Here is a 16,290-nt window from a genome sequence, read left to right as displayed (position 1 = left end):
TGTGTATGTTTTTACTGGTGATGTTATCATCGATCTCTTGGTTAACGTGGTACCTTCTGGATTTTTCCACTGTAAAGTTACTGCTTTGCCCCTTGTGGGGAAATACCTTAGGCGGGAAGTACTTTGGGGGACTCTGCTGATATCCTTTTTCTCCTCACCATTTTACCCACACTGAGTTGAGTTAGCTTGTGGATTTTACCTGCAATAATCACTAGTATGGTGTTTGCCAAATGGTGACTCTCTATTTGTCTCATTCCCATGTATGTATTAAAAGAAATTCATTTGTCAGGAAGAGCTATCCTTTCTATTCCATTTATTTATTCAATTATGTATTTTATATTTATATGGATGCATGAGCATTCACTGTATATTATATGAGTTTTTATAATCCCATGTTATCATTATTTTATTGATCAAATTTTCCAACTTTGGTTATTGGAAGCTCCTTCCAGTTGGATCCTGTGGCCTTTTCACATGGCCCAACTTTTTTCTGAGCACTTCCTGATTTTCTGACATCATAAGATGTTCTAGGCTCATTCATACTTTTAGGGACCTAGCCCTGGAATTCACCTCTCTCCAAGGAGCCCTGGTTCCTTTATTGGAGAATGGTATTTAGAAACCATAATCTGGACACCAGATATTTTCACTGGTTGTCTTGTGTCATTGACCTTAAGCCTTCCCAGCGGACAGAGCTAGGAAACATACGTATACTATTCCAAGCATACACATACATCTTTATTTCTATATCTGTCTTTATATATATTATAAACTATGTATTCATGCTATCATATAAGAACTTGAGTTTAAGCAGCTTTTCTTAAACCCAAGTTCTTATATGATAACTTCTTTCCTCATCCCCCCCTTTTTTAAAAAAAGATTTTTATTTATTTATTTGACAGACAGAGATCACAAGTAGGCAGAGAGGCAGGCAGAGAGAGAGGAGGAAGCAGCCTCCCCACTAAGCAGAGAGCCCGATGTGGGGCTCGATCCCAGGACCTTGGGATCATGCCCTGAGCCGAAGGCAGAGGCTTTAACCCACTGAGCCACCCAGGCGCCCCTCATCCCCTTTTTAACCAGCTCTTATCTGTTTCATTCTCATGTGAATATGGATTTTGGTTTTACTTTATCTCTGTTTTATAAGACGTTTGAAATGCTTTTGGAATGCAGATGAAAAAGAAAATAATTAAGACAAATATATAAAGTACTGATTTTTCTAGTGCTTAGTTTGGGTCCTACTGATATTAAGCTTTAACTTCTTATTTTTATAATATTAATAGGCAAGCAATGCATTTGAAGGTTTCCATGATGAAAGTCATCAAAACCGACTTACAGAACTACACCACCATTGCAAGGTATCAAATTTCTATCTGTTAAATGTATTTTTTCAAAATTTTGAGTGAAGTGTTTTTTTTTGACCTCATTTAATGTCATTGTGCTATTAGTAGAAAGTTTGTCATGTCAAATTCTGTATGATTATCACTCTATTGTGCCGCGTTTCAAGAAAATTTTCTAGTTAGAAGAGTATCTCTAGGTGAAAAATTTGAAATAAAAATATGGCTTTTGTAGCTTAAAACTGAAAAACCCATAGCTGATTAAATGTCGTTAAATCTCTTTCATCTAAATTGTTTAGTATTTAATTTCTCCAATATTCTCTCTTAAGGAAATTAGCTTAGTTCAGTGAAATTTAGTCTGTGTTTAAATGCTTATCAAGATTTCTCAATTGAAAGAAAATGGCAGCATCCCATTTTTTTTTTTTTTTAAAGATTTTATTTTTATTTTATTTGACAGAGAGAGAGATCGCAAGTAGGCAGAGAGGCAGGCAGAGACAGAGGGGGAAGCAGGCTCCCTGCTGAGCAGAGAGCCCAATGCGGGGCTCGATCCCAGACAATGAGATCATGACCTGAGCCGAAGGCAGCGGCTTACTCCACTGAGCCACCCAGGCGCCCCCATCCCATTGTTTTTTAAAGAGTATATCTTACGTAGTTTTGAGGGGATTTTGTGAAAGTTAGTATGCTGGTAGAGATTGATGGGGGTAATTATCAAGGATTTTGTGAGCTGCATCCTCTAGAGGTAATGGAAGTTTATTTTTTAAAAAGTAGTTGTTAACATACAAAGTTTGTTGGATTAAGATGAGCTACCCCACCTAAGTAAAGCATGTTTAGGTGAGTCTTTATCACTGTTACTGAGAGCAGAAGTGGACTGCTTCAAAGGAACAGAGCAGGTCTTTGGGGAAGGAGGTATGGAGGGTGGGCGGTGGGGGGGGTTTCGGATTTCCAGGGGGGCCATTCCCGGCCTGCCTCATGTAAGCACCCACGACCCCCGGGCTGCCACTGCTCTGCCAGGGCCTTCTTTCTGAGCGATGGTGCCAGATGTGGTGAGCTAGAACGTGGAGGAGGAGAAGTGCCCAGTGTCCCATCCCAGCCCCGAAACGGACCATCGGGGATCCTCCCCGTTTCTCCCGGCGTGCGAGTTCTCTCCTTTCTTCAACCCTTTCCCTTACCGGTCGAGACCGGTCGCTGTACACTTCTGTCTTTTCTTCTTCTGTCCTTGCCCAGTGTCCTCTTCAGGAAGATTCCAGCCCTGTGCAGGCTGGGAAGCAGAGGGGACGCCTGCCGGGATCCCTCCACTGTCCCGTGGCCCTTCGCCAGCACTCTGGTCAGCTCCCTCTCCGTTCCCCGCAAGCCCCGGAGGGCCCGGCCCTCGCTGCTTATTTCAGGGAGGCCAAGGTGGGGTGGAGCGTGAGGCCCAAATCCCTCTGAGTCGCAATTCCTCTCCCCACAGCCAGCCACTAGGCTGGGATCTGTCCTTCGGGCATCTCCCTCTATAAGGCGAAGGCGGTGCAGTTTTCTGCCTCTGAGCCTCTTTCCCTGTGCCGGGACGCTTCCCTTGGTCAGTGGCCCCGTGCTGGCCCTTCGGCTTCCGTCTCCGTCACTCTCCGCATCCCTCCCACAGCTTCACGTCCGCGTGGGGCCTCCGGTCCCTCTTTCGGTCACGCCTTCTCTCTCCTTCCCTTAGGACACCCGGCTCTTTGAACGTCATTTATGTTCACTGTCTACACATCTGACTTCTGTGTTCTCTCTGGGTATTTTGAATGTACTGTTCCTTCTGCCCTCTCTGCCCTTCCGTGCATCTTTCCTGGTGAACACCGTCTCGTCTTTTAGTCCTCAATGGGGACATCTCCTCTGACAACACTGCCACGACCGGTAGCCTGGGTTAGGTCTTCCTGTTCTGTGCACACGTGGCCTCCCATTCTTACCTGTGTCGTAGCCATCAGAGTCACAGCAATAATATGACTATTGATGGATGGTTGAGCACTACTGGGTGCGTTGTCATGTAGTATTGTTGTTAGGATGGGAGTACTAACACACCACAGCGCCTCACTTTGTCCTTGAGAGAACTCTGAGATTCTCATCTGGATTCTATACATGAGGAAATTAAGGCACAGAGAAGTTAAGTGACTTGCCCAAGGTCATACAGCTGATAAGCTGCAGAACGCTAGTCCTTGCACCCAGGCGTGTTCCCCTAAAGCCTCCACGGTTCACCTCAGTGCTGTCGGTCATTGGGTCACTTGATCATGCACCAGAACCACCTGGAGGGCTCGTGAAAGCAGATCGCTGCCCCTGCTCTCAGAGTTCCCGATTTAGCAGGTGTGGTGTGGGTGATGGGGCATTTCCGACAAGCCAGTAGGAGACATGGATGCTGTTGGTCCAAGACCACACTTAGAAAACCACTGCTTTAGGCTGCCCATCACTTTATTGAAATCCTCTCTCCCCGACTCACCTGGCTGTTCCTTAGGGCAGGCTCTCGTTGTTTTCCTTTCTGTCCACAGTCCCAGCACCTAGCAAAGCAGTTCCAAGAGGTAGTAAGTAGGCCCTCAATAAATGTTTGAGTGAATGAATAAGGAAATGGTCCTGGCCTCCTGCTTAAGTGTATTTTTGGCCTGAATAAAATTTCTGTGTATTTGAAAAATTCTCAGGTTTCTTTAGCCACATACCTGGTTGGCTAATAGGGAACATATACTGGAAGGTTTTATAAGGTTAATTATTGATTACCTTTGAAATACTTTGAAGCCAAAAGTCACGTCTGTTCTATTTGGCTCACTGTTCTTTCCAGCACAGAATGCCCACTGCCTCTGAATTCTCACCATGGTTATATGGAAAGAGGCTCTTTGGCTTTTTTAGTAGATTTGAAGCTTTCTTTCCTAAAACAGCCCCTTCCTTGATATAAAATGACTCCATCATAAATATGGTGGCTTATAAGAATGGTGGTACATTTACTTTCCAGTATTAAAGCTTCTTAAAACGCCCGCATGGCCTGGAGTTGTTGAGTAGGAGGTTGGGCTGCTTATCTCCCTTAGCTCCGCTCTGTGTCACCAAAGCCAGGCATCCTGTGGCATTAACAAGACATTTTTGAGGACTTGAGAGCTTTTTTTGTTTGTAGCAATTAAAATGTGGCTTAATGGTATTTTCTCATATGTTACTTTTCTTTTGAAATAGGAACTGCTAAAATACTTGTTTTATTGTAATAGGACTTGCATGAACTTATTGAAAGCACCAATAGGCAGGTAAACAACCTTTGTGGAATCATTTCAAAAATGCAACAGCCGTGGGAGAAACCACTGTTGCCAAACTGTGTAAGTATTATAAATACATTGATGCTACTTTGATTAACCTGTAGTTCCTAAAGAGACCAGTCTCTTAGAAGCGAGAGAGAACTATGACTCTGAGATTAGCAGGGCTGATGTATACTTACTTTAGCAACAGATGGGACACTCAGCATCTTTTGGATGAATGCTGAAGTTCAGGTTTGAGAAATCATGACACTGAAGATTTTTATGTTTGTAACCGTAATGTAGAATATGCAGTCAAAATGTAGGTTTGGAGAGGAATAAAAATCATATAATAAAAATTCAGGCTTTGTCATTAACCGTGGAAAATGATGTTGCAAGGAAAGGAGCCGTTCATGCTTGTATCAACTTTTTTAGATGATTTATAATGGGTTTGTGGTCATCTGGATTTACACAAAAAAGGTTTAATTGTCTACCTCATGAAGAAGTTCAAGTCCAGGAACCAAAGACGAGAGCATAACCCTTTGTGTTCTCTTACCCTGGACAGGGAGACGACCGCCCACCTGGACCAGGGGGAAGGAAGGAGGACCATGTCCTGCCCAACCCTGCGGAGATCTCTCTTCAGCCAGCCGTGCTGCCAGAGCTGGTCGTCAGGGAGAGTCCTCCCCTTCCCAAAATTGTCTCCACGTATTCATTGCAGCCCAGCGTCATACCAGGCAGCCCAGCTCCTGGGCTTGCTGTCCTGTCCTATGTTTTCAGTGAAGGAGATGAAGAGGTCACCGGGGATCTCTCCTCTGCCCAGCGTCCGGCTCTGCCTGCAGCACTCCTGCCCCCGGCAGAACCCCTCGTGGCACTCTCCCCCGAGGTGGCCAGCTGCTCAACTGGACAGGGACCTATCCACGTGGGCCCTGACCCGGCTCCGTTGGCTTTCTGCATCCCCTCCAATTTCGGTGAGTTTGACCTGGCCTATATTATAAATAGCATCCTTTCATCCGCATTAAAAAGCATTCTTTTTAAAATTTATTTTTTAAAAATTTTATTTATTTATTTGGAAGAGAGAGACAGCGAGAGACGGAACACAAGCTGGGGGAGAGGGAGAGGGAAAAGCAGGCTCCCTGCTGACCTGGGAGCCCCACGCACAGCTGGATCCCAGGACCCTGGAATCATGACCTGAGCTGAAGGCAGACGCTTAACGACTGAGCCACCCAGGCGTCCCTAAAGACATTCTTAATGGGAACTAGCAATAGCTGGTTTTTAAATTGAAGCGTGGTTGGCTGCAGCTATTTTTTGTGTTAAAAGTTTTATGGGATAAATGTAGATTCACATGTAGTTTTAAGAAATAATCGAGTGATGCCCCCTAGCCAATTTCCCCCAAAGGTGGCATCTTGTAAAAAACTCCAGTGAAACATCCTGAGCTGGATACTGATGTGCTGTAATGTGCATATCTTACTCACCCTGGACTGACTTGTTTCACTGTGTGTCTGTGCATTTGGTTCCTTGCAGTTTTATCACGTGACGTTTGCACGTCCACGGCCACAGTCAAGGTATAGAACGTTGCCATCACCAGGACATTTACTTGAGTCGCGTCTCTGTTCTCCTCTCCCTGACTCCTGGCCCCCTGTATCTGTTCTCTCTCTCTAGAACTTTGTTGCTTCAAAATTGTTACATAGTCGATGCATACAGTATGTCACCTTTTGAAATTGGCTTTTTTTTTTTCTCCACTCCAGGGTGGTGCCTGAAGACTAAACCAAGTTGTTGCGTGTATCACTAGCTCCTTCCTTTTTATTGTTCGGTCCTGTTCTGTGTATAGTTGTTCTGTAGTTTAATTGTTCATCTGTCAAAGCGGATTTCTGGTTCCTCCTGTCCCCCTGCCCCAAACCCAGTGTTTGATCATTAGAAGTAAGACTGCCACGGATGTTCACGTACAGGTTTTTGAGTAAATACAAGTTTTCGTATCTCGGACGCGAATACCCAGCAGTGCAATTCCTGGTTATACATTATTTGCATGTCTAGTTTTTTATGAGTGATCCGGTTTCTCCACATCCTTATTTCTTCTCTTTACGTAGTTCTTCTTCAGACCTCTTTCCTCATATCCTTCCTGACAGAAGATTTTCCTTTAAGCTTTCTGTAGGAGTAAGCCTGCCAGGGACAAAAATCTTTTTGTTTTCCTTTGTGTGCGATGTCTTTATTTCCCCTTCTTTCTGGAAGGATAGTTTCATCCAATGTAGAATTTGTGGATGCGAGTTCTGGTATTACAGCGCCTGAAAACCTTTTATTTGTAGAAATGCCAGGAGAAGCAGAAGCCAGCCTTGGAAACAGTATGGAGTCAGTATATTACCCAAGTTCCCAGGGAGATGGCAGTGGCCAAGATACTGTCTCATCTGTTTTCATCCTTCCTAATTTTGGTGAGTTTGAAGTGATACATATTACAAGTCATGCCTCTAGCTTCCCCAACATCTTTAATGTCAAGTCAGTGCCAGCTCTTTTTTTAATGAAGCTTTTTATTTTGAGGTAATTGTAGATTCGCATGTAGCTGTCAGAAATTATATCTGGGATCCCATTTATGTTTTACCCATTTTCCCCAATGATCACCTCTTGGAAAACCATAGTAAAATAGCGCAACTAGGTAGTGGCATGGATTCAGTCCACATTTGTATGTGTGTGTGTGTGTGTGTGTGTGTGTGTGTTTTCAGTTCAGTGCAATTTTATTCCATGAATTTTATTTATCATCATAGTTGTGACCCAGAATGCTTTCATTGTCACTGCCCATTGCCCTTTATGACCTCAACAACCTTCCTCTGGCCACCTTTTCTTCATATCCTAGCGAAGAGTGACCTGATCTCCCTTTCTAGAATTTTGTCACTTGAATATTGTTATTTAAATGGAATTAAAATACGATATAGCCTTTGGGCATGACTTTTTTTTCCCCCTAAACATCATTTTCTTTTTATTGTCGAATGTTCTCCCATGGTAAGGATGTACAACTGTTTGTTTCTTCACCCATGGAAGGATATCCAGGAGATTTCTAACTTTTGGCCATCAGAGGTTTAACTGTGTAAACAGTTATGTACTGGCTTTTGTGGACACTTAAATTTATATATATATTTTTAAAGATTTTTATTTTTATTTATTCGACAGAGAGAGAGCACAAGTAGGCAGAGAGGCAGGCAGAGAGGGGAGGAAGCAGGCTCCTCACTGTGCAGAAAGCCTGATGTGGGGCTCGTTCCCAGGACCCTGAAATCACGACCTGAGCTGAAGGCAGAGGCCCAACCCACTGAGCCACCCAGGCACCCCAGTTTTATATTTTTTTTGAGGTGAATGCCCACGAGGGCAATTCTGGGTCATATGACAATTTCATGTGTAGTTTTACAAGAAACTGCTAAACATTTTCTTAGAGGAGCTGTGTCATTTGACCTTCCACATATAATATATAAATCACACAATTTCTCTTTATGCCTTTATCTTCTCTTTCCATTGTTCTTTCTCCTTGATACTTAAGGATCCATTCTTTCATCATATCTTTTCTCTTTGAATATTTTCCTTTGGCCTTTATTTAAAGGTAAGTCTGCAAGGGACAAGTTCTTTCAGGTTTTCTTCATGTGACGATGTCTTTATTTCCTATACAGTAATGAAGGATAGTTTTGCTACATAGAGAATTAACGGTCAGGAGATATTTTCTTAAGCACTTGAAAAATGTTCTTTCTGTACAAATGCCAGTAATAACAGAGACCAGCTTGGAAAACAACCCTGAGATGACAAATTACCAAACTTTACCAGGAAATAACAGTGACCAATGTTCATCTGTCTGCCTCCCACACAATTTTGGTGAGTTTCAAATAATGCATATCGTAAGTAGTGCTGTGTTTAATCCAGATGTATCAGCATCCTTAATGGAAGCTAGTGGTATTTTTTTTTTAATTAAGCTATTTTAAAACAATTTTAGATTCACATATATTTATAAGAAATAAGATCTAGACATCCATTTTATGCTTTGCCCATTTTTCCCATTGATAACATCTTACAAAACTGTAGTAAAATTCCCCAACAAGGGTATTGACATGGATGCAATATACAGATATTACTGAGATGTGCCCAGCTGTACTTGTGGTGATTTGTGTGCATTTGTATTTATTTCAATCTCATTTTATCAGGTGAGTAGCTTTGATGTCCACCACCCGAGTCAGGATACAGAACGTTTCCATTGCCATTGAAATACCTCATCTTGCTCCTTTTAAAAATAATTTTATTTATTTATTTATTATTTGAGAGAGAGAGAGAGAGAGTGTGTGTGTGTGTGTGTGTGTGTGTGTGAGTGCACGAGCCAGGGGCAGGGCTAGAGGGAGAGAAAGAATCTCAAGCAGGCTCCTCACCAAGTGTGGAGAAGTCTGACACAGTCTGACTCGATCCCACAACCCTGAGACCATGACCCTGAGATCATGACTGGAGCTGGAACCAAGAGCCAGAGGCTTAACTGACTGAGCCCCCAGGCATCCCTTGTCTTGCACTTTTATTTTATTTTTTAAAGATTATTTATTTATTTATTTGACAGACAGAGATCACAAGTAGGCAGAGAGGCAGGCAGAGAGAGAGGAGGAAGCAGGCTCCCTACTGAGCAGAGAGCCCGATGTGGGGCTCGATCCCAGGACCCTGGGATCATGATCCGAGTCAAAGGCAGAGACTTTAACCCACTGAGCCACCCAGGTGCCCCGTCGTCTTGCACTTTTAGAACCATACCCCCCTCTATCGGGCTGCCCTTTCCTTCACCATTGTCCATTCCCCTAGCCCCTGGCAAACACTGCTCTCTATAATTTTGTCACTCCAAGAGTGTTCTATAAAGGGAATCTTATGGTATTAACCTTTGAAGATTGTTCGGTGTTTTTCAGTCAGCATAATTCCCTGAAGATTCGTCCAGATGGCTGGATGGAGCAGCCCCTTCCCCCTTTTCTGTAGCTGCAGTGTGCAAGAGTTGTTTGCAGCCATTCAGCCACCGGAGGACACGAGTTGTTGTTGCTTTTTCCCCCCTGGTTTTTGGTATTGGGAGTAAAGCTGCCGTGAACATCCACGTCCCAGTTTTTGTGTAAATATGTTTTTGTTTCTGTCATGAATGCCAACAATGTTGGATCTTCTGGTAATAGCGTGTTTCGTTCTATAAAGCAACCGTCAAACAGCTTTCCAGAGACACTACCAGGTTTCATTCCCACCAGCAATGGAAGAGTGATTGTGTCTCTCTGCGGCCACATTTCTGTTCCTCCTGTTGTGCTTTCTTTCTTCCTGATGTTCCACATTTCCTTCTTCCATCATGCCCTTTCTGTTGGAAGAGTTTCCTTTCCTCTTTCTATACAGGTAAGTTTGCTGGGGACAGATTTTAGATTTCCTTTGTTGCAGAATTCACTTTTGTCCCGAAGGGTAGTTTTGCCTCATGGAGAATTCACAGCTGAGGGTTCTTGTCTTTCAGCGGCTGAAAAATTCATACTCATAGAAGTGCCGGAAAAATCAGAAACCAGCCAGGAAAACAGCTCTAAGACAATCTATTACCCAGCTTTGCTGGGAAGTGTCAATGGCCCAGGGACTGACTCTTCATCGGCCTCACTCCCGCCCAATTTCGGTGAGTTGAACATGATACATATCACGTGTAGCTCTGTTTCATCTAGGTTCCTCGACATCCTTAATACAAGCCAGTTACAGCTTTTGTCGAAACTTTTAATTTTGACGTAATTCAAGATTCGGTGCCGTTGTAAGAAATAACACAGAGAGATCCCGCTTATGTTTTCCGTATTTTCCCCAGTGATACCACCCGTCAGAGCCGTATTTGAGTGTTACAACCCAGCCATTGACCTTGATACGGTTCACAGGTGTGATCGAGATGCCTCCGGTTTTACTTGCACGTGCGCGCGCACGTGTGTGTGTGTGTGTGTATTGTGTATGTGCGTGCATGTGTGTATTTATCACTATGTAATTTGATTGTATGAGTGGGTTCGCACATCTCCCACAGTCAAGGTAGAGATCACGTCCATCACTCAAGGATCCCTCGTTAGTGCCTCTTTTTACAACCCGACCCACCTTCCCTGCCCCCAAGACCTATCTTCAATACCGAGCTATCTCCGATCTTTTCTCTGTTGCTGTAATTTTGTCTCTTCAGATTGTTATAGAAGTGGAGTCTTCCATGATGTGACCTTTTCAGATTAGCTTTTTTCCCCCACTCAGATGAATCGCCTGGACACTCATCTAGTTTGTTTTCTTTTTTTTTTTTTAAAGATTTTATTTATTTATTTGACAGAGAGAAATCACAAGTAGACGGAGAGGCAGGCGGAGAGAGAGAGGGAAGCAGGCTCCCTGCTGAGCAGAGAGCCCGATGCGGGACTCAATCCCAGGACCCTGAGACCATGACCTGAGCCGAAGGCAGTGGCTTAACCCACCGAGCCACCCAGGCGCCCTCTAGTTTGTTTTCTATATTAATAGTTTATTCCTTTTATTGATGAAAATAGTGTTATGGATATATTACATTTTGTCTGATTGTTCACTTACTGAAGGACATCTGAATTTTTTTCAGTGTTTGGCCATTAGGGAGCAAAGCAGTTATAAATATCTGTGTACATATTTTTGGGTAAATATAAGTTTTTATTTCTCATCAATTGGTGGAGAGTTTCCCGTGGTATAGATACACAACAGTTTTTTTTTTTTTTTTAACATTCACACATTGAAGGACATCTGCTTTTTTTCCTTTCCAAGTTTGTGGATACGAGAAGTAAAGTTGAGCTGCTGTGAACATTCATGTACTGATTTTTATGTAAATACAAGTTTTCATTTCTCTGTCATGAATGCCAAGCGCGAAGTTGCTGAGTCTTAACGATAATAGCATGTTTGGTTTTATAAAGACTGCCAAACAGTTTTCCAGAGAGGCTGGGCTATTCTACATTTCCAGTAGCAATGTATGGGGGGGGGTCCACTTTCTCCCCATCTATATTTCTGATCTTTCTAGTACAATTTCTTCCTTACTGATCCCACAAGCTTCCTTCTTTCATACCATCCTTTCTGTTGGAAGATCTTCCGTTAGCTATCTTCTAATAGTAAATCTGCTAGGAACAGTTTTTAGAAAGATTTTTCTTTGTGCAAGAGTGTCTTTATTTCCTCTTTCTTTCCTGAAAGATAATCTCACTCAGTACAGAATTCACAGTTAAGAGTTCTTGTCTTTCAACAGTTGAAAAAGTTGTACTTGTAGAAACGCCGGAAAATGCGGAAACCAGCCTGGAAAACAGCTGTCAGACAGTGTATTACCAAACTTCGTCGGGAAATGACAGTGACCCAGCTCCTGCCTCTTCATCTTTCTCCATCCCGCCCGATTTCGGTTAGTTTGAAACGATACGTATTTCAAGTAGCACTGTTTAATCTAGAAGTACCGACATTCTTCATGCCAGCTAGCGATAGCTTTTTTTGAATATTAAACTTGTGATATCATAGTAATTTAAGATACCCATGTAGTTGTAAGAAATAATGCAGAGAGATCTCATTTATGCTTTACCCATTTCTGCCAATGATAACATGTTGAGGAACTATGATAGACCATCACAGCCAGGGTACTGACATTGATGCCACCCACGGGTCTTACTGAAAGGCCCCCAATTCCATTGTATTGATTTTTGTGTATGTGTTAATTCTGTTTGATTTTATCATATGAGTAGGTTTGGTGTCCACAACCCCGGTCAAGATAGAGAACATTGCCATCACCATGAGGATGTGTCACCTTGCCTTTCTGAAACCGCACCCATCTGAGCATAATTCCCTGGAGAGTCATCTGACTTGTTGCGTGTATCAGCATTTCCTTCTTTTTTGTTGCTTTGTACTATTCCATGGTGCGGGGGTTCACGTTTGTGTATTGGTTGAAGAACGTCTGGACTTCGTTCCAGCTTTCAGTATTACAAGTAAAATTGCTGTGACCGCTTATGGACAGGTTTTTGTGTAAACATAGATCTTGATTTCTCTTAGATAAATGCCTGGAGAGTGCAAATGCTTGTTTGTGCAGTAATTGCATGTTTAATATAATAAGAACCTGCCCCCGCGGTTTTCCAGAGACGCGGTACCATTTTACTTTCCCACCAGCAATGTAGGAGCGGTCCAGTTTCTCTGCATCCAGATTTCTGCTGTGTTTGTCATTCTTTCTTCTTTTTTAATGCTCCACAATTTGTTTTTTCATCATTCTTTCCTGATAGATTTTCATTTAACTGTTCTCAAATGTAAGTCAGCTAGTGACAAAGACTTTTGGCTTTCCTTTGTGTGAGAATGTCATGATTTTCCCTTCATTCTTTTTTTCTTTTAACAGTTTGGATATTCATTTCTTGTTTTCAGCATCATGGAGGTAAAATTGACAGATAAAGTTGTAATATATTTAGAGCATGTAAAGGGTGATGATTTGATGTACCTGTACCTAGTGAAATGATTCCTGCCACTGAGTTCATTAACATATTTGCCATCTTGCATATTTACCTTTCATATTTTGGCGGGGAGAATGCTCAGTTCTACCTTAAGCAAATTTCAGTGATGCGATACAGTATTACGAGCTATGGTCACCAGGTTGTATGCTAGATCCTCTGTCCCTACCTACAATATAACTGAAAGTTGGTACCTTCTTACCAGCCTCTCCCCACTTCCCTCACCCCCGTGACCCCTGGCAATTGCTGTTCATTTATTCTGCCTTCTGTTTTTATGAGTTTGACTTTTTTTTTTTCTTTTTAGATTCCACATGTAAGTGATACCATGCAGTATTTGTCTTTTTTTTACTTGTCTGGCTTATTTCACTTAGCATAATACCCTCCAAGTCCATTTGTTAATGTTCTCATGTTCTCACAAGTCTGCTCCTTTATTGAAGGACAGTTTTGCCCGATCAAGATTTCACGGCTGAGATTTCGCGTCTTTCCATAATTTGAAAATATTTTAATTGTAGGAATGTTTGTAAAGGCTCAAACCAGCCCAGAAGAGAACCCTGAGACCATAAGTTATCCAGTTTTATTGGAAGACAGCATTGGTCAAGACATTTCCTCGTTACGTTGCCTTCCTCCTAGTTTCGGTGAGCTCGAAATGACACATTTGACACGTAGCATTTTTAATCTAGATTCATCAACATCCTTAGTGTAAGATAGTGGTAGATTTTTCTTTTTTTTAATTTTTAGAAAGACATTTTATTTATGTATTTGAGAGAGAATGAGAGAGAACGAGAATGAGCACAAGTGGGGGGGAGGAGCCGGGAGAGAGGGACAAGCAGACTCCCCATGGAGCAGGGAACCCCCAATGTGAGACTTGATCCCACGACCTGGGGATCATGACCTGAGCTGAAGGCAGACACTTAACCGACTGAGCCACGCAGGCGCCCTGATAGTGGTAACTTTTTCTGACCAAAGTTTTTATTTTCAGAAAAATTTAGCTGCACGTGCAGTTGTAAAAAAAAATACAGAGAAAACCTGTGTTCCCATTCTCCGATTTCTCCCAATGGTAACATCTTGCAAAAACAGTAGAAAATTATCACAACATATTGCTCTCTTGTAACCACACCTACTCCTTCCAGAGGACTTTTCTCCCCAGTTCCATGCGTTGCACTGTCTCTAACTACTGGCAGTCTGGAATCTACTCTTCAGATCTATAATCTGTCCATTCAGCATTGTTCTATAAATGGAATTGCATGGTGTTTGATACTGGTTCCTTTCCTTCAGTGTAATTTCCTGGGAGCTCATTCGTGTGGCTGCAGGGATCAGTCATTTCTTCCTTTTTCTTGCTGAGTACTATTCCAATGTAGGGATACACCAAGATTTTTAAAAATCTCTTCATCTGTTCAAAACCTCCAGGTTTCCTGTTTTTAACTGTTAGGGTTAGAGCTGCTATGAATACTTGTTTATCATTTTTAGTTTTGCTTTTCAAATTCATTGCACTCTTTCACACAAATTTTTATTTCTCTGGGATGAATGCCCAAGAGTACAATTTCTGGGTCCTTTTTTATTTTTTATTTTATTTATCTATCTATCTATCTATCTATCTATTTATTTATTTATTTATTTTTTAAAAAGATTTTATTTATTTATTTGACAGAGAGAAATCACAAGTAGATGGAGAGGCAGGCAGAGAGAGAGAGAGAGAGAGAGGGAAGCAGGCTCCCTGCTGAGCAGAGAGCCCGATGTGGGACTCGATCCCAGGACCCCGAGATCATGACCTGAGCCGAAGGCAGTGGCTTAACCCACCGAGCCACCCAGGCGCCCCTTATTTATTTATTTTTGACAGAGATCACAAGTAGGCAGAGAGGCAGGCAGAGAGAGAGGAGGAAGCAGGCTCCCCGCTGAGCAGAGAGCCCGATGCGGGGCTCGATCCCAGGACCCTGGGATCATGACCTGAGCCTAAGATAGAGGCTTTAACCCACTGAGCCACCCAGGCGCCCCGTGGGTCCTTTTGTAATCGCATCCTTAGTTTTATAAGAAACTGACAGACTGCTTTCCAGTGTAGCTGGTACCATTTTCCTGCCAACAATGTATGGGTGATCCAGTTTCTCTACATCCACATTTCTGCTTTTTCCATTGTTCTTTCTCCCCAGTGCTCCAGAATTCTTTCTTTTATATGTGTTCTTGCAAGAAGATTTTCCTTTAACCTTTTTTTAAAGCATAAATCAGTTAGTGACAAATATTTTTGGTTTTCTTTGTCCATAAATATCTTTATTTTTGCTTCAGTACAGAAGAATAGTTTCATTGGCTATAGAACATGAGGTTGGTAGTCTTTTTTTTTGTAGCATTTAAAAAATGTTGTCCTTATAGAAGTTTTGGTCAAAGCAGAAACCAGCCTGGAGAATAGCACCCAGATGACAGATTATCAAACTTTGGTGGAAAATGATGGTGGTCAAGAAAATTCAGCATATTACTTCATTCCTTCCAATGTGGGTGAGTTAAAATGAAACATATTACAAGTAGCCCTATGTGATCTAGAATCATTAGTACCCTTCATGTGATCTAATGGTAGCTTTTCCTAATTAAAAATTAATTAAAATTAACAGGTAAAAATTAGAAGTTCTGTATTGAGAAAATTTTAGCTGCACATCTGTGTACCCTTCACCCTGTTTCCTCCAGTGTTACAATCTGGCAGAACTATAGTATCACAAGCAGTGTATAGACATGGATACAATCCACGGATTTTATTGAGATGTTCTCAGTTTTATTTGTATCTGTGCATGGGTTTATGTGTGTGTGTATTCAGTTTTATGTTAGTAATTTCATGATGTGAGTAGGGTTTCATACCCTTCATCACCCTTTAAACCCACACCTGCTTCCCTCTTCCTACTCTCTTATGCCTACTCTGCCCTGTCCTTGCCCTTGGCAGCCACTCATCTGCTGCTCTTCTTTAGAATTTTGTCTTTTCAAGAGCTTTCTGCAGATAGACTCTCATGGCATATAATCTCTCAGAATGGCCTTTCCTCACTCAGCATGATTCCCTCCAGCTTCATCTAAGTTGCCACGTATGTCTCTTGTTCTTCCTTTTTAATCGCTGACTACTATTCCACGGTATGGATCTACCGTGGTTTGTTTATCTGCCCCTGGTTGAAGGATTTCTGGGTCGTTTCCAGTTTTGGGCTATTAGGAGTAAAGCTGCCATGTGCACTCGTGTACAGGCTTCTGTGTGAATACCTGTTTTCGTTTTTCTGAGAGAACGCCGAAGAGCACAGTTGCTGGGTCCTACGGTAAGGGTAAGTTGAGTTT

General features: G+C 42.3%; 1 protein-coding gene across 1 annotated transcript in view; it reads left to right on the top strand.

Annotated features, from left to right (window-relative positions):
• The window catches only part of BEND2 (BEN domain containing 2), a 59,572-nt gene that overhangs the window by 13,994 nt on the left and 29,288 nt on the right, over positions 1-16,290 (top strand). The window contains exons 4-12 of the mRNA XM_032331520.1: positions 1,278-1,352; positions 4,529-4,633; positions 5,115-5,517; positions 6,850-6,972; positions 8,285-8,392; positions 10,023-10,172; positions 11,766-11,912; positions 13,506-13,628; positions 15,355-15,477. Coding sequence (XP_032187411.1) covers positions 1,278-1,352; positions 4,529-4,633; positions 5,115-5,517; positions 6,850-6,972; positions 8,285-8,392; positions 10,023-10,172; positions 11,766-11,912; positions 13,506-13,628; positions 15,355-15,477 — 1,357 coding nt within the window. The remainder of the gene's footprint in view (positions 1-1,277; positions 1,353-4,528; positions 4,634-5,114; positions 5,518-6,849; positions 6,973-8,284; positions 8,393-10,022; positions 10,173-11,765; positions 11,913-13,505; positions 13,629-15,354; positions 15,478-16,290) is intronic.

Source organism: Mustela erminea, chromosome X (genome assembly GCF_009829155.1).
Source record: "Mustela erminea isolate mMusErm1 chromosome X, mMusErm1.Pri, whole genome shotgun sequence".
Classification (NCBI taxonomy): Eukaryota; Metazoa; Chordata; class Mammalia; order Carnivora; family Mustelidae; genus Mustela; species Mustela erminea.
The sequence above is the reverse complement of the archived record's forward strand: the minus strand, read 5'-3'. Positions and strand labels throughout refer to the sequence as shown.